Genomic DNA, 18,854 nt, shown 5'->3' on the forward strand with positions numbered 1-18,854 from the left:
TAGAAAGCTAGAATACAAGTTAACATTCTATACAAGTTAGAAATTATTTATTCAGTAAAAATAAATAACGAAACCATTGAAATTAACTTTAATCTTTAAAACTATAAAAAATAATTATTATTCGATATTCTAAACAAAGAAAATTACCCCTTGATTTAATTTCGTAAATAGAAAAATGCCATTGACAATTACTGGGACCTAATAATTGATAATTAAGTAAATATCTCCTTCCATTTATACTGTGTATAGTTTGCGTATACTTATTTTTTGCATACTCTAATTACAGATTGTTTCATAACTACTGAACACATATTGGCCTTGTTTGCCAGTTGAATAAAAAATTACTTCTTAAGATTTGGAGGCCCCCTAGAAGAAGGGGCCCGGAGCGGACCGCCCCTTCCGCCCCCCATTAGTCCGCCACTGTATTTTATTATTTTAAATATTATTTGTACTATTATGTTCTATTATAATTTAAAAATTAGTTTCAGTTTAAAGTGTGTTTCTACAAAAAAAATCGAATAAACAAATTCCTTCTGCAAATTTGAGTCACTTTTTCATAGGTACATTCTGAGATAAAGAAATTCTTCGATTTTTTGTGATCGAAGAATATATCTGCACGGAAATAATTTCTGCTAGTATTCAATTTATTTTAGCCGGTTAAAAATTGAATTTATAGTGAAGAATATATTTCAACATGGGAAAAAAGAAAACTAAGAAAGTTTCACCTTCAGAATCTTCAGAAGGTACTTAGTACTTAGGTTTTCCAGTTGAGTAAGATTATTAATTATGTTTTTATATAGAAGATCTGCCACTAACAGAAATGACACCGACCATAAAACCGCTTATTATGAACGAAACTCCTTACCTGATTCTGGACGACTATCAAAAAAATCTTCCAGCGCCGAAGAGAAAAATAGCACTGGCATTCAATGATTATAAAATGAAGTCAGTCGAAAGTGAGGATATGGATCAAGGAAGTCTTAAGATCCGAATGTTTATATTTTCCATAAGGCAAGTGAAAACGTTTTTTAATTTGGTTAGTCAATAGTTATACACACTCCGGCCTAAATATCCGCCGCATAAACTTCACTTTATACAGGGTGGCGCCTCTCATACGCTGCGGAAGTTCCAAGGAGAACTGTAGTTTATATCGAAATGAAATTTTGGCAGCATATACAGGGTGGTCCAAACTGTATTCCGGAAACTTCGGCAGCATATTCTGCAGATAAAAATAAGTAAAAAAGTTCGTATAAATGTATGTCCTAAAATGCTTAGTTTCAGAGATACAGGGTGTAGAAGTTTCATTTTTATTTCGATTTTTTTTAAATAATTTCTGAAGTAACATCAATATTTGGATGAAAATTGGTGTCTGGAAGTTTTTTGATATGAGAAATTTGATTTTGATGTCAATATGACTCCTACTAGTAGAGGGCGCCACCTACATGTGTTTTGACTGTTTTGAAGCGTCATAACTTTTTCTCCGTACCTGTATAAAATTATGGAGTAAAAAAAATATACATCTCTGTGACTTTTTACGTAAAAAATATCTCTTTGTAAAAATCGCTACGAGCAATGGTTCTCAAGATATTTAAAATGGAAATAGTCATTATTGACAAAAAATAAACACGTTGAGTAGATAGTTATTTCACTGAAATAATAAATTTGGGAAATTTTTATTTCTTTAAATTAATCATAAATTTTTCTGCAAAAAAAAGACGATTTATCAGTCACAGAGATGTATATTTTTTCACTCGATGCTTTTATACAGGTACGGAGAAAAAGTTATGACGCTTCAAAACAGTCAAAACACATGTAGGTGGTGCCCTCTACTAGTAGGAGTCATATTGACATCAAAATCAAATTTCTCATGTCAAAAAACTCCCAGACACAAATTTTCATCCAAATATTGACGTTACTTCGGAAATTATTTAAAAAAAATCGAAATAAAAATGAAACTTCTATACCCTGTATCTCCAAAACTAAGCATTTTAGGACATATATTTATATGAACTTTTTTACTTATTTTTATCTGCAGAATATGCTGCCGAAGTTTCCGGAATACAGTTCGGACCACCTTGTAAGTTAGCTGAAAGCATTTTATAAAAATATATAGAATTATACAGGGTGTCCCCAAAAAAAGTTACACATCAAAGTTGTGTTTCTTTTAATGGAACACCCTATATATTAATTGATTTTCGGATTCTAGGAAAAAAATAGAGGTGAGTTTTATTAAAGAAGCTTATATCTAAACTCTATAGGATTTCACATTTTGTGAAATTTCGATAACAGCTACCTAAATTTTAGTTGACCTTGTATAGCCCGATATTTAATTACAATAACCATTGTATGTTAAACCAAATTGAAATTTGACCTGAAAAGTTATACAGGGCGAAACAAAATTAATATGGAACTTTTAAAAGCAAGTTACTCCTTTATTTTCAATGCAACACCCAGTATATTTTTCAGGTGTTCAATGGGGAATTTATATATCTTTAAAATATTAGTAAGGTTGCCTACCACTCAGACAAGGAATTTCCTAGATATTTTATTTTTTATGATTTTGCGTCATTAGATCTTTATTATTTGAAAAAATCTAGGTGGCTGTGTGATATACTTTTTGTGAATTTAATAAAAATTAGAGATTGTAGACTAAAATACTCAACGGTAATAAAAAGATACACGTTTAAAACATATTTTAATTATTATAGAATTATTTAAACCTATAATTTTGTGACAAAAATTAGCTAGATGAAATCAAATGCTCAAAATGCTTCTTTTCCTGTTAACTGCATAAAATGATTGTCGTTTCAAAAAGGATCTTTTCATTCTAAAAGGCATATGTGGAGTTCAACCTCGAAAAGCAGCTACAATAATTTCTCTCATGTTGTCGATAATAGTTGGTCGAGTTTTGTAAACACTGTCTTTAACAAATCCCCATAAAAGAACCAGACTAGATAAAATCAGGAGCATATAAGTATTCTATTCATTGGTGAATGCACCCTGCACCAACTAATAGAATCATATCAATTATCTCTGATGTAGGATAAGTTTGCATTTTCGGCAAATTTCTGATTTTTTTTTTGTTTTAACTGACACAAAATGATAACTAGTTGTTAAAGTTGGACTAATTAGACAACTATGTTGAAGTAACGTCAGACCATATCACAGTCACCTAGATTTTATCAAATAATAAAGATCTACTGAGATCAAATCATATAAATGAAAATATCTAGGAATAGGCAACCTTAACAGTATTTTAAAGAGACACGAATTCTCCAATGAATATCGGAATAATATATTGGGTGTTCCATTTAAAATAAAAGAGTAACATTTTGTGCTTTTAAAAGTGACCAATGTTCAATATTAATTTTGTCTCACCCTGTATAACTTTTTTAATAAGTTTTAATTTGATGTAAAGTACAATAGATAATTTAACTTCATATTATGCTATACCGGGTAAATTCCAATTTTGGTAGCTTTTATTGTAATTTAAAAATTGTTCTTTATTTCTAGAAAATGTTAAATATGTCAAAAACCTTATATTTTAGTCATATTATATACTTCACTTAAAAAACTCACCTTTATTTTTCTCCCAGAATTCGAAAATCAGTTAATATATAGGGTGTTCCATTCCAAAAAAAAACACAACTTTCATGTGTAACTTTTTTGTCTATATTTTTAAAAAGTGATCTGAACATTTCATTTCAATACAAACTTTCGTTCTCCTTGGAGCCTCCGCGGCGTATGAGAGGCGCCACCCTGTACAGGGTGTCCCATTTTAGTTGAAATCATACGGTATCTCCGTTATTCGTGAAGATAGAAAGGTGCGGTTTGCACAAACCTTTGCCACTTCTTGGTCAAACGAAAGATACTGTCAACAAAATTTTCATATTTTCATAGCTCTCTTCGTTTCTGAGCTACAGGGTCTTATCGAAAATTTTGCAATTTGGGACAGCCCCCGTATCTCCGTTATTATGGATGATATCGAGAAGGCGAAAACTGATTCTTATAGAAGTTTTTAGGTAGAATACAGTGACGCAGTCTGTTTTTCTACGAAAAAAATATTTTTGAAAATATGATCTAAAGTTATGTTTTTTCAAATGGAACACCCTGTATATTTATAAATCATATGATCCGCCTTGCTATGGGCTTCTCAAATATATATATCACTACTATATTTATTTTCACTATTTACTGCAATATTTAAAATATATCATTTTCTTATTAGTAGGCCGTGATAAATAACAAAATCAAAATGGTATTTACTAAAACAGACATACACATATTAAAATTTTATTTGGAATTGATATATTTTACTTTTGAACTGTTACCACCGAACCTCTGAATATATTTTCCTCTGTTTTATAACGGACGTTATTATAATGGATGGGTTTGCAAATATCTAAAAGCTTGCAATATTAAAGCATTTTCCAGGTGTTCGGCATCGTATTAGTTGCCACCATATATTTCATATTTCAAAAATCCCCAAAATCAGAAATCGAGAACGGACAAATCCGGGAATTAGGGAGGCCATCATATGGGTATATTGGTTCCAATTCATTGATTTGAGAAATAATAATTTAATAAAATTCTAATATTTTCGTTGTAGGTTAAGTTGTGAAGGGGAGTCACATCTTGCTGAAAGTATATTTCCCGTAAATTAGCTAAAGGAATATTTAAAAGTTCCGATATGATAGCTTCCAAGATTTACAAATAGCAATAGAGATTTAACTTTCCCTAATATATAAAGAATTAATTAATGGCTCTCAAAATAAAACAAGAGAGATATAGCAGTATACTTTGAATAATTCTTTAGTTTCTTTTATTATCATGGCCTATTGCCATATTATAAAGATATTCTTTTAGCTAAAAATTTTTAAAAAATCCAAAATTTCTTTCAAAAAATTGCGAACTTCCAAAAAAAATCGAGAAAAAGTCTTCATAGACATGTTTCTGGGGTCCTACCATCCCTAAAATATTTGCATTTATTTAAGACTCGCCCTGTATATATAACAGTCGAGATATTCTTTTGTGGATAGTTATTGATATATCAAAATTTATATTAGTGTGTTTTTATTTAACCTTTCTCAAAACCCGGAATATTAAACATTTGGAAATTATTAAGTAAAATTAGGTATACAGGGTATGTTTTAGATAAGTGGCAAGTAAGAGTTGCAGCTTTCAGGGCTGGTAGATCTCGATAATAAAACATATTTTCTCTTTACCGTTTTCCAAATAAATCCAAAAGAACGGAGTTATCGAAGTTAGAAAATTAAAACAATATATTTATTTAAAAAAAAATGAGAGCCACAGGATTTTTTTCTGTAATTGCATCCCTTTTAGTGCTGTAACCCTAGAGTAAAGTCGTAATTATGGTAATCTGTGAAAATATCAGTGATTAAGAAATTACAGTACGTCTATCCATTCTGTAGCTACGGGGTATCCGTGAGAGGGGAAACGATATTCTCTCGATGTTTTTTCTAAAAAAATAGACGACGCGTCCCATCAATAAAAATTCAACAAATTTGCAAGTAGCCAATAAAATGAGTGGGCGGAGCGATTTGCGGTGACGCACTCGTCAAATCGACGTATAAAATATATTGCTGTTTATTTAAATGTTTTTTGTCCGCATTCCTTTCATAGACACAGATCCAGCAGATGTACTGTATACCGTGAGAAAATTTGCGTTAAATTTCTTAAAAAGTTTTCTAAAATATAAAGGAAAATTAAAAAAAAACACACGATTTTCAACATATTCTTTTGCGAAAAAAACTCCATAGATGTGTTTGTGGGTTCGAAATATACCACTCCTAAAAATATTTCTACTAATTTAAGACCCACCTTGTATATTATGTTTTCAATATTTTAGGGGTGGTATATTTCGACCCCAGGAACACGTCTATATTTATTAGCCGACCATACCAACAGGTATGATAGGCCATTAAGATCGGCAAAAAAAAAGTTTTTTTTGATTTCACTCAAAATGAGTTATTTGGGTCATAAATGACCTGGGGGTGGGGGGTTGGTAAGGGGGTATGGGAGGGGGTTAAAAATTTAAAAAAATCGTAACTTCAAAATTACAGTAGCTAGCGAAACGCAGTTTTCAATTAGATTAAGAATAATATTTGCAACAAAATTTGTAATAACATCAAAATCAGCCAAAGTCGCAGTTTTTGAGATAAAAAAAATTGGAAAAGTTCTTTTACTTTGAAACTAAAAAAACTGCCTACCAACTTTTTATTAACATATTTTAATATGTGCCTTCCGGCGCCATTTCTTTTTTAGTCACTCCGTATATTTTAGAAAACTTTTTAGAACTGACTTCACCGCAAATTTTTCTACGGTATGATTTCTTAATCTCTGATATTACATGATATTACCATACGGCTTTACTTTATGATTACGGCACATAATAACTTGTGGCGCTTATTTCATCTTGTTATTAAATGCCGCCGTAATCTCGGACCTTTAACCTCGTAGCTCTACGGCGGTGTTAGACTTCGTTTTTTATCTCGAATGCATTGTTGCCTTTTATAAAAAATGTATTCCCAATTGAAATAATACACTCTGTGGCACAACTTTTTGGAGCGATTCATACGCATGCGCTTTGTATTCGGCCCCTTTAAATAGGATATTTAAAGGGGCGGAATGAATTCTTGTTTTATTTAGTTTCTCTATTTTACTAATAAATATGTGTTAATCTTTGGTTACGCCACTAAAAGAGATACAAATAGAGAAAGAATCCAGTGGCTTTCAAACATTTTTAAAAATAAATACCTATATTTTTTTAATTTTCAAACTTGAAAAGCTCGGTAAATCTGGACTTATAGGCCAGTCAATCTGGAAGTTGAAGTGGAAAAAATTAGTAACCAACCGATCTCAACGGAAATGTATCTCCTATTTAAGCTGGATTTATAAACTCGCGAGTTGAGGTTCAGTTGAGGTTCAGTTGCCGTTCAAAATGTTCAACGCTATGAAATGAACGCGCGCATTTATAAAGTCAGTTGGTCGAAAAGTTGGCAGTTCGTTTTACGTTCAGCGGAGTTCAAAGATGGTCAATGTTTATGTCGGCAGTTGCGGGCAGTTGGCGACCGCTGGCGACGTTCGGCGACAGCCAATGAAAAAGCGCCTGTCGATCACGTGAAGCACAGTACGCCGATGCATTGGAAAATGACCCTTATTGTTGTTTCATTATTTCTGTTAATGTGATGTTTATATTTTGCGTAATCGTGGATTACTGTGTTTGAACTTTGACAAATACCAGAAGTATTTTTAAATCGAAAGAAAAACGTTCGAAATTTTCACAATTCCAAACCTAACCTACAACCGAAACTGACAGTTTATAAATGCAAAAATATTGAACCTCAACTGCCGCGAACATCCAACTGCAACTGAACCTCAACTGAACGCCAACTTCCGAGTTTATAAATCCAGCTTTAAGCCCTCAAAAGTCCCATTCGGTGCCAGTGGCGGAATTTTGAAAAGAACCGCCGTCATCTTGGATTTTTGCACTTGAAGAAAGATCAAAATGGCAATCTGACACCTATTCAATCGCCAGAAGATGTGGCGCCTTCTGACTTACTAAAAAGATTTCTTTGCAATTGCAAAGAGAGTCAATGCTCTAAAAATTGCTCTTGTAGAAAATTGGGTTTTAAATGTTCTTCAAAGTGTGGTTAGTGCTACGGAAGCAGTTGCACAAACTTTTGTATTTTAGTTGAGGACAAAAATGACGCTCAGGATGACGTCATGGCAGATTTTATTTTAATTTAATAATAATTATTTTAACAATACTTTTATTTAATAAATAATATCTAAACATTAATTTTAATTGTTTTAATGCTTAAATGTATTCTTGGTTTATCTATATTAACACCATACTGTTAACGCAAAAATTATAGCTGATTGGTTTAAAAAAACTGGAAAATTTATAAAACGTATAGTAAAAAATTGATCTATCTTTATTACTATTTATTTTAGAAAAAAAAATGATTAAAGGTAAAATGTTCTAAATTCAATTCTCTACAAAAAATATATCATTAGTTTTTTCGAAAAGAGTTATGCAAACGGAGATATTTGAAAAAAACGAAAAAACCCAAGATGGCGGCGGTTTTTTTCAAACTTCCCCCACTGGGAGCGAATGGGACTTTTGAGGGGTTAAATAGGAGATCATTATCTACACATTCCCGTTGAGATTGGTTGGTTATTAATTTTTTCCACCTTTACATATAATACTCGCCTATGTTTACTGGCCTATTATTTGAAAAATGGCAAAGAGAAAATATGTTTCTTTTATCGAGATCTACCAGAACTAAAAATATTTGCATTTATTTAAGACTCACCCTGTATAGCAGACATAGGCAGTCTTCTTCGCAGTCAGTGACAGTCGCTTGGCAGTAAAATGATATCTTGGCTGTACATGTACCAGTGGCGGATCTAGGGTAAAATACGTCGTGGGCAAAGACAAAATTTGGCGCCCCTACAATTCAAAAAATGTGTAGACACCCCCCCTTTGTCACTAAACTCAGCTAAGAAACTCTGTAATTAATTCAGCAATTTAGATGCCTCCGCGATCGAAAGCATTGGCCTCTGCAAAGCAGTGTTTACATTTTCGATGTTCCTTAAAAATGCCTGCCGCACGCACTAGGTAGCGTCTTCTATCAAAATTTTACTATTTTATTGTATCATGTTTGCATGGTGATTAGAGTTTTTACTACTAGTTTGGGGCATACTTATATTTTGCCGCCCTTGTGCCGAAATTTTACTTGTAGGTATGATATTTGCAGAAACTACTAACATACCTTATGTGTGCATGCGGTGCGTGATTAGAGTTTTTACCTATTGATTTTGGACACATTTTGACGCCTCTGCGGCGCCCCTGGTGCCTGGCGTCGTGAGCAGATGCCCACCTTGCCCACGACTTAAATTATCGTCCATCCCTAATATCTATACGAATTAAAATATGATTTCAGGAAGTATTTTATCGTAGTTGTAGATTAATATCTGTATAATTGATTTTAAGGTTTTTGAAAGAGGATATCTGTTATACCGTTGGAGCAATTAATTGCGAAAAGTATGAAGGTAGTACCGAAGAATTCAGCCAGATATTAGCAACCGCCGTAAGATATTTCATAATCGACTTACACTCTTTGAACCTGACTGTTGTATTTTCCTTATCACCACAGACCAAACTTTACCAGGATGCACTAAAAATTCTTGTACAAGTAAGACCTATTTTTATATTTTATTAAAATGGTACCCGGTGGAGTAGAGGTACAGCTCTCGTCTACCAATATCAAGGTTGTGGGTTCGAATCCTACAGCCGGTATTTCATCAGTAGCCCATTATTTTTATTAAAATAAAAATAGTTTGGTTACCTAGGTCGACTCAGCCTTAAATGAGTACCTAGGATTCATAATCCTGAGGTAATACCTTCATTACCTTCCTTGTATACCGAACGGCTCTAGCATTGCAAGCTGTACCTTGCTACGCCCAAGGCGTTAAATGCTATATACGGGAGCTATTATTATTATTATTCTATTCAAGAAATCACGTGTTTTTGTTTGGTTTGATTTTAATATATAACATACTTTACGGTAGAACTAGATCACTGTCTTAGTCAAAGGACTTGGGTGCGTGAAAGGTTTCCAAAGTTTGGTTTCCAAAGTTGAATTTTTTTAGAAGGTGTATAGGAGGTATTTTTGTTTTTAAGATTTTTAAAACATATTTTATATAATAAAACATTGTGAATGTGATGACATCGTAAGATGGGAAGTGGGAGGGGGATCCTCCGTCTATTATTATATATAAGATTTTTTTCATAAACGTGGGACTAAGAACATCATCATTTAGTACAATGAGAGTACTCATCATTTATGTTTAATAAACCTAGTTTGAATAAATTACCTACAATAAAAGAGAAGTTTTGCAGTTTTGTCCTCCAGTGTTCGAAGCACTGTGCCGCGTGTGGAAATGGAATTAATTATTCTTTCTTCTTCTTTTTCAGCCTGGTTCCATCCAGTGTTGGATAGAGGCCTCTTCTAGGTTTTTCCATGCTTCACGATCTCTAGCCAATCTTATCCATTGTCCTCACGCCACTGCCCTGACGCCATCGACCCATCTCTTTTTTGGTCGGCCCCTAGGTATCCATAGGATGACTTTTTGGGGCCATCGGTCTGGATCCTGTCTTGCCACATGTCCTATCCATTGCCACTTTAGACTTGCCGCTCTTTTAACAACATCTATTAATTTTGTTTTTTGACGTATTTGGGTGTTCCGTATTTTTCCCTAATGGTGACTCCCAACATGATTCTTTCCATGGCTCTTTGTGCTACTCGTAGTTGTTCTGCTGTTTTTCGAGTAATTGCCATAGTCTCTAAGCCATACGTAAGCACAGGTAGAATGCAGCTGTCATAAGCCTTTTTCTTTAGGTTGATGGGCACCTTTCTCTCCTTGAAAACATCGCTCATATTTCCAAATGGTACCCATGCCAAATGGATCTTGCGTTTGATCTCCGTATTTTGGTTCTCCTTACCCAGCTTGATTTTATGACCTAAATATATATAATGGTCTACGTTTTCAATAATAACGTTGTCAACGGTAATGTTATGGATATTGTTGCTCATTATCTTGGTCTTTTTCAAGTTCATTTTAAGGCCAATTTTCTGGGACTGGTCCAGCTAAATAGCTCCTTTAGCATGGTGTTCAGTTCTTGAATGTCGGTGCTCAGCAAGACAATATCGTCTGCGAACCTAAGATGGCTAAGGTGTACCCCATCGATGTTTAGACCTCTATTTTCCCATTCTAATTACTTGAAGACATTTTCCAGTGCCAGTGTAAATAACTTGGGAGAGATGGTATCTCCTTGTCTCACGCCCTTGCCGAGTGGTATTTTTTCTGTTTTGAGGTCATCATCTAATTTAACTTGGAAGGTTGCACTATCATAGATATTTTTAATAATGGAATACTATCTGGAATCAATTCTCGCGTCCTCCATTGCAGCTAGAAATTACCAGGTTTCGATGCTGTCAAAGGCTTTTTGGTAGTCTACAAAGGCCAAATGTAGCGGTATATTGTATTCTGTTGTTTTTTCAATGACTGTTTTAATTGTTTGTAGATGATCGATTGTACTAAAACCTTTTCGAAAGCCTGCCTGTTCTATTGGCTGATAGGAATCTAGTTTCGTTGCGAGAGAAGGCTTATTGGTCTATAATTCTCTATATTTGTATAATCTCCTTTTTTGTATAATAGCACAACTTCTCCGTTTTTCCATGCGTCTGGGATTCTACCCTCCATTAGACATTTATTTAACAGTACTTCCACGGCATCCACTAATGGTTTTCCGCCCATCTTCAGCATTTCTGGTGTAATACGATCTTTCCCTGGGCTTTTGCCATTTTTTATTTGTTGAAGTGAGTATTTAATTTCTGTGGTTGATATTTCTGGCATGTCTTGTGATCCTACGTTTGTAATGTGTTTTTGTACTCTATCTTTGTTTGGTATAACAGACTGATAAAGTTGTTCCTATTATTATTTAAGTTCTTTATTATTTTTTGTTTTCCGCGCATTTGCTTGCGTCTTAACACTTTCATGCTTCTATTGTTTTCAATTGTTTCCAAAATTTGGTTTCTAAATCTAAACCAAATTTTTGAATCAATTCACTTAATTTAAATTAGACCATTCAGGCAGACAGCGTCACGTTTAGCGATGCGCTAGCGTCCGCTGAGCGTCAGGGTTCGAGTTCAATGGGACGGACGCGACGTAAACGCGCTGAAAAAACTTAATGGCTACACAAAAGGATACTTCACAAGAAAAATTAGCCATGTAACGATGATAAGGTTTTTTTTGTAGCCAGCTCTCCGTCTATAATATTATTATTTAAAAACTTATAATTTTGCATAAAATCAGATATTATTATTTATGAATATTTGAAATTATTATTTGTAATATTTTTTACTTGTTTTGTATATTTTTTACATTATGATTACTTTACATTATGATTATTATAATTATATTGAATAAAATTTCATATCGTTGTGTAAAATAACGAATTCCGGGCGAATTGCGTATTTTGAATATTTTATTTGTATTCTATAGTTTTAAAGGAGATATTTTTACTTTTTCGTTGAAAAAAATAAATATTTATACGATATTCCATAAGGAATTAATTTATTTTTACAATAAATTTTCATGTATTTTTACTTAACATGTATTTTTTACAGTGAATCATAAATACGTATGTGATTAAAATAGTACATTTTGTTACAGAAATCAGATTTTGGCATATCATCAAAACCTATAGTATACTCAGTAAAACCAGTGATGGACATACTTCATTTTTACGATTGGTTTGATTTAATAGAAGGTATGCAAGAAGTGTTCCGTTCCCACAATGAATTGTATTATTTTGAATACGAGTATAAAGAGGGTAAGTGGAGTAGTCAGAATTGTTATTAGAATATATTTAAATATATTTAGTTTGAAGCTATAGAATCTATTAAGGAGGGTCCACATTTAGTAACATGTTATATAACATTGCTATTTAACAAGCTACATATCACATGTTCAAAAACCGGGAGCCATCTACATTATAGTTTTCGTAATCATGAATCGTTTTGGCGAGAAAGAGGTTCTGCTCGCAGCAGCGGCGTGCATAATTATTTTTGAAGAAAGAGAAAGAAAGTCGAGAAAAAAGTGGTTTTGAGTCCGTCAAGCAAGATCTAGATATAGTTGAACTCAATTAGCTTACCTTTTCAATACCTGCCTCGGCTGTGGTGTGTTTCTGTCTTTTAAAAACATTAAAAACTTAAAAACAAATTATTTTGAATTATCTACTTCATCTAAACCAGTACCTGATTTGCATTTCTTTTGTTCCCTCTGGAACTGACCTATTAGATAACGCATTTTTTTCTTAATTTTTTCTCTTTCCAAATATATACTTTTTGTAATTTTTAACCAGGCATCATGCTTTTTTTTTATTTCACTTTAAATGAGGATATCCCATAACACTGTATGATCTCTATACAACTTAATTAGTTGAAAAGTCTGCTATTGGCTCTACTCGATTAATAATATAAAAACATAGAGAAAGTAATAAAAAGTTTTACTTTACTATTAGTTTAAGTTTTTACTATCTTTCTCTATGTGTAAGAATCATACGATCGAAAAAAAATGGTGGCGTCAGCGATGGCTATGAAATGAAGATCGCTGTCATTTCATATGAAAAACTAGCGTGTACCCGCGACTTCGATCGCGTCGAATTAATCATTTGTAATGATGATGATAAAGCAAAGCAAGAATTTGCATTAACATACAAACTGGATAAAATTTTCTCACATTTATGTCAGCATGAGAAAAACAATATGGCGATATTATTATATAATTTGGTAATAGTTGAGGGGTAGTTTCATCTCGTTGGAATTTGACTTTTGAAAAACCCGTTTGTCAAAAATAAGCTTTTTACGTCAAGCAGTTTAAGCAGAATCGTGGTTAAGAAATTACCCAACTTTTTGAAACACCCTGTATGATTTTTTAAAAAATTTCAAAATATATAAAAAAAACAAATAAATTATGCTTGTCCAACCGTTTTCCCGAAAGACTAACCGTTTTTTAAATAAAAAATATTGTAATAGTTGAGGAGCGTTTTCACCCTCTTGGAATTTGAGATTCGAGAAACCCCCCCTTATCGAACCTCTACACCCCACAGTCAATCCGTTTGCCAAAAAGTCGGCTTTAAACGTCAAGCAGTTTAAGCAGAATCGTGATTACTCAATGGTCATATTTTATAAAACACCCTGTATAAATTTTTAAAAAATCTTAAAATATGTAAAACAACAAAATAAAATATACGTGTTTAAGAGTTTTTTCCGAAAAACTCACCGGTTTTTAAATAAAAAATATTTTAATATTTGAGGGATCGTTTCACCCCCTTAGAATTCGAGTTTCGAAAAATCCCTTCTTATCGAACCTCTACACCCTAAAGTCAATCTGTTTTCCAAAAATCAGCTTTTTACGTCAAGCGCTTTAAGCAGGATCGTGATTAATCAATGACCAGATTTTTCGAAACACCCTGTATACATTTTTAAAAAAACTTAATATATGTAAAAAAACAAAATAAAATATACGTGTTTAAGCATTTTTTCGGAAACTTGACCGTTTTTTAAATAAAAAATATTGTAATATTTGAGGGGTGCTTTCACCCTCTTGGAACTGGAATTTCGAAAAATCCCTTCTTATCGAACCTCCACACCCTAGAATGCCAAAATTGAGCTTCTTACGTTGAGGGGTTTGAGCAGGATCGTGTTTAATCAGTATGTCAGTCACTTAAGGATTTTATATATTAGTATAGATATGCGCACATAGTGCACAAACAATTTTTTTATACAGGGTGTTTCAAAAACATGGGCCATCTCTCGTGGGGAGATTCCTCCCGTAAAAATAAGATTTATTTGTCATATCAACATACGTCCGACTTTGCTTTGTTTCGTAGCTACAGGGTGTTAAAGTCTTTCGATTTATTATAATTTTCTTCCAAGTACTTTTAGTGACTCGAATGAAATTTTGATGGTAAAAGTTACTATAAGTGCTATATTTTTTAATGCTAAAAAGGTGTCAATAAATTTATCAGGGACGTGCATATGGGTTATCATTGGAATATTTTTCAAAAAAAAACATGTGTGCCAATGACTTTTTTATTTTGATATCAAAATTTTGTATACCGTGTGTTTAATGCCAAATCTCTTGATATTTTGTTGAATTCGACCTCCTTGATGAGATAAACGCAATTTTATTAATCACAATTAATAAAATAAAAATAAAATTAATAAATTATATACTTTACCTATTTTATTACTAAATATTATTGCTATTAGTCTAGCCTACAACAATTTCAAATAAAAAATAATGGTAAGTAAGATAAATACAAAAAAAATAATTTTAAAAAGTTATAACATCCTGTAACTCTAAAACTATACATTTCCATATCCGTGTTTATAGGAACTTTTTTTCATATTTATTGAGGAATCAATGAGTATTATTTAAAACTTTCGCAAGTTAAAGATATTAAATTTTTTTAAAGGTTGCTATTAGACTTGGATCAAGGCAAATTAATGAAATTGCGTTTATCTCATCAAGGAAGTCGCAATCGACAAAATATCAAGAGACAACTTTTAATGGGTATTAAATTGCTTACTCTATTTTGCTAACAAGAGAAAAACAAGTCAGTGGCGTACACGCTTTTTTTAGAAAAATATTTCAGTCTGCACGTCCCTGGTGAATATGTCCACACTTATTTAGCTTTAAAGTATGGTGCATCTATAGTAATTTTTACCCTTGAAATTTCATTCGAAACGCTAAAAGTACTTGAAAGAAAATTATAATAAATCGAAAAAATATTAAGACTATAACACCCTCTAGCGACGAAATAAAGCAAAATCGGACCTATGTTGATATGAAAAATAAATTTTATTTTTACGTGAGGAATCTCCCCACGAGAGATGGCAAATGTTTTTTGAAACACCCTGTATAGGTATAAAATTCCTTCTCAAAGTAATAATTTCCAACGAAGTTTTGGTCTAGCAATCCATTGTATATTAAATATGAAAAAATGAAAACTCAGTTAAGCTATTACAAAGAAGAACAAAAGGCAGACCGTTAAATTATCTTGAACGGTTAGAAATATTAAAATCAGGTAAAAACGACAAGAATGTAAACGACCAACAAGGATTTCTAAACACATTTTTTATTACTCCTATTGTAAACTCCTTAAATCCACCACCGCACCACAGCGAATAAATATCGTTACAATATAATAGTCAGACAGTTTTTCAAAAACTTTTGAAAAATGCCTTACATGCCGAAACATATTACGTAGAGTTTACGTTACTCTCATTAAATTTGATACATCTAAATGGTATTTTATTAAAATATTAATATTTCAACAATATTTGACAAAGAATCTAAATTGATAAAAGGATATAGATTAGTATAGTGAAATAATTTCAGGGGGTACTTCGGTAATAATTTTAGCCAATACTCGTTATATTAGACATACTAAATATTAATATTATAATTACTTTTGAACACTGTATATTACATGCACCTACATATTACCCATTTTTATAAATGATGTCATTGTTCATAGAAAAATATGGTAATTTTTTTTTCTAGGCTTACGAAAACGCCGTGCCCACTGGAGTGATATTCTATCTGCTATGGCATCACAAGAATTTCATTGCAATTTTGTTACATCTCGAGCAAGTAACTGTCCTACGCCAAATATATTTAACTTAACTTTTTTTTATTATGTCGTAGATCGAGGACAACGATTTGGTACATAATTTATTTAGTTATCTTCAAAATTTAACTAGATTTTTTTATATTTTAGGGACACTTAAGGAGACTTCGAGTATGAACGACACAATTCACCTATTAGAGGCATTATGTCCAATGGTACAGTCAATATTTCACCTGACCACAGTCTCCCCCTCGGACTTAGAAGAGCTTTATGATAGCCTTGAAGATATAAGAATAATTTTATCAAGTATGGTGTTTAAGAAACCCGATGATCTGTGTCCGTCCCTACGGAAAATTTCAAGTGCATCAAGCACTCCTACAGACACTCCTACAGCTTCTGATGAGGAGCTACCGGTTCCTGGTTCTTCGAAAGAAAAAGTCACCGAGGACCAAAGTAAACATGAATTTTCTGATTGCGAGATGGCGTATAAAGAGTTTGTTGAACGTATGGGATACGATGGCTCTAGGCTAGCCCCCGGTGATGGAGGAGAAGCTATGAAATCCAAAAGAAGAAGAGGTGTTGAAATAATTTTAAACCATATGAGGAGTCAATCTGGTGATTATTTCACAAAATTGATAAAGGACGACGATGTTAAGACTAGGAGGAGGGGTAAAGCAAGAAAAACGCACGGTGCTAAAGAAGTTATTATAGACCCCCAAAGCCTGAAGCCGGAAGGAAGCCTAACAATGGAAGTTGAAGAACAAGAAGGAACTGACACAAAAAAATCGAAGAAAAAATCAAAGAAAAAATCGAAACCAAGTACCGTAAGTTTATTTGATAATCCATCAACCTCTGGATATTCCAGTTCAAAACCATCCACTTCCGCTTTAAGGCCCTCTACTTCTGCAGTTTCCCTTTCGGAAGCATCAACTTCTGCCGCTTCCGCCTTGGAATCGCCGACTACTTCTGCAGCGGAAAAAGAAAAGCCACATCACACAAAACCTCGACATAAACCATATAAGAACAAAAAACGATTTTTTCAACTTTACGCAGAGCTAGGAAAGAATATAGAACGTGATCGAGCACCGCTTAGATGGCTCTGTACAATAAAAGCTTTTGTTAAATTAGCTGATATTTTACGAAAGAATAAGATAAGTGACATACCGGCAAACAGTTTCTGCGTCGAATATGTTGACTATTATCTCAGAGAATCTATGAAAGTGGATAGAGCAGAGCAAGGCTTGGAACAACACGAACACGAGTGTGAAGTACGATACAACATACTTCAATATAACCCTCTTTCGGATATTCTAGTGAATGATGTAGCACAAATTATTCGGTCACGCAAATATGTAGTAGATGATATTTCGGGTAAAGTTGTGAAGGGTGTAATAAAGCCCAAATTATTTTTCTTTGCTTTTCCAAAACGTGAAGATGTTACTATGCATGATGTAAAAAAAAATTCTTATAGGCACAGATTATTTTGGTCTGGTTCGCGACAACATCAAGTAGAAAATATTTCGGATAGTATTATGTATGACGTAACAAAAATTCCTCATAACCCCAGATTATTTGGGTCTGGTTCGCCACAACATCAAGTAGAAGATATTTCGGATAATGTTATGCATGATGTAACAAAAAGTTCCGAGATGTCCGAAATTATTCAAGAACATGTAGTAGAAGAGAGTTCGGATATTGTCATGCATGAAGTAATACAAAGTCCTGAGACACTCGAGATTGCGCAAGAAGAGGATAGTTCGGATATTGTTATGCATGATGCAATACAAAATCCTCAAGCGCTTCAAATTCCCGAAGAAGACATAGAAGAGGAAGAAAATTTAGATGCTTATTTAGATCAAGAATTTAGATAATGATTAATTTTTGAATCATGTATGTTTAAATTATTGACTTATATTTGTGTTATTTATGTGTCATGCTATTTTTATACTTTTTAGTATAAAATAATCAGTAATATACACATTTACATAAAGTTTGGAACACATTGACTAATATATATGTATATATATATATTTTTTTTTAAATAAGTGTTGGCCGGAGATAAATTGGCGATGTATTGGATAATAGCCGTTACAATACAACTTACTTAACTTTGTTTAGTTATCTCCATTTCTTATATTTCTCTGATTACTAAAATAGGCGGGTCTGAAACACGCAAGAAATAAAAGAGAAAGATATAGAACAATTTGTTTCATGAATAACTTAGTTTAAGGTGTTAACTAGCACATATTTATGGCGTCATTTTTGTGAAATTTTGTAATATGTATAAGTGTGCCATATTATTTATATTATATAGTATAAAATAATAAATAATATCACAACCTATTAGTATTTCTTTGATTTAAATCAACCAATTATTTTGTTTTAACATAAAGACGAAAGTCAAGAAAATATTTTAGGTATTTATTTATTTTATATCCTAGTCAAATTAGATAGACCCTCAACTGGCGTGGTGATCTTTTGTACCACTTATGGCGTGCTGGAGATGCGGACCCAGAGAAAGAGAAGGGATAGAGAATGAGCGTCAACATGCGCAGAAGGTCTAATCAAGTTGGGCGCCATATTCCAGGTCTTCGTGTCATTTTGTATATAGGTGGTAATCTAT

The 18,854-nt window shown here is 32.8% G+C and overlaps 1 protein-coding gene across 2 annotated transcripts; it reads left to right on the forward strand.

Moving 5' to 3' along the window:
• The first annotated feature begins 588 nt into the window (after positions 1–588).
• Positions 589–18,574, forward strand: LOC115890549. 2 transcript variants are annotated; one of them, XM_030910814.1, is made up of 6 exons: positions 589–743; positions 801–1,011; positions 9,020–9,221; positions 12,265–12,424; positions 16,165–16,326; positions 16,382–18,574. In XM_030910814.1, exons 1-6 carry the CDS (start codon positions 695–697, stop codon positions 18,100–18,102), a joined length of 2,505 nt encoding a protein of 834 aa, XP_030766674.1. In that variant the 5' UTR covers positions 589–694; the 3' UTR covers positions 18,103–18,574. The 2 variants fall into 2 exon arrangements, with proteins under 2 accessions (XP_030766674.1, XP_030766675.1); XM_030910815.1 differs by having other exon boundaries at positions 611–743; positions 804–1,011.
• The last annotated feature ends 280 nt before the right edge of the window (positions 18,575–18,854 follow it).

Source organism: Sitophilus oryzae, unplaced genomic scaffold (assembly GCF_002938485.1).
Source record: "Sitophilus oryzae breed Bouriz unplaced genomic scaffold, Soryzae_2.0 scaffold_882_pilon_pilon, whole genome shotgun sequence".
NCBI classification, from domain to species: Eukaryota; Metazoa; Arthropoda; class Insecta; order Coleoptera; family Curculionidae; genus Sitophilus; species Sitophilus oryzae.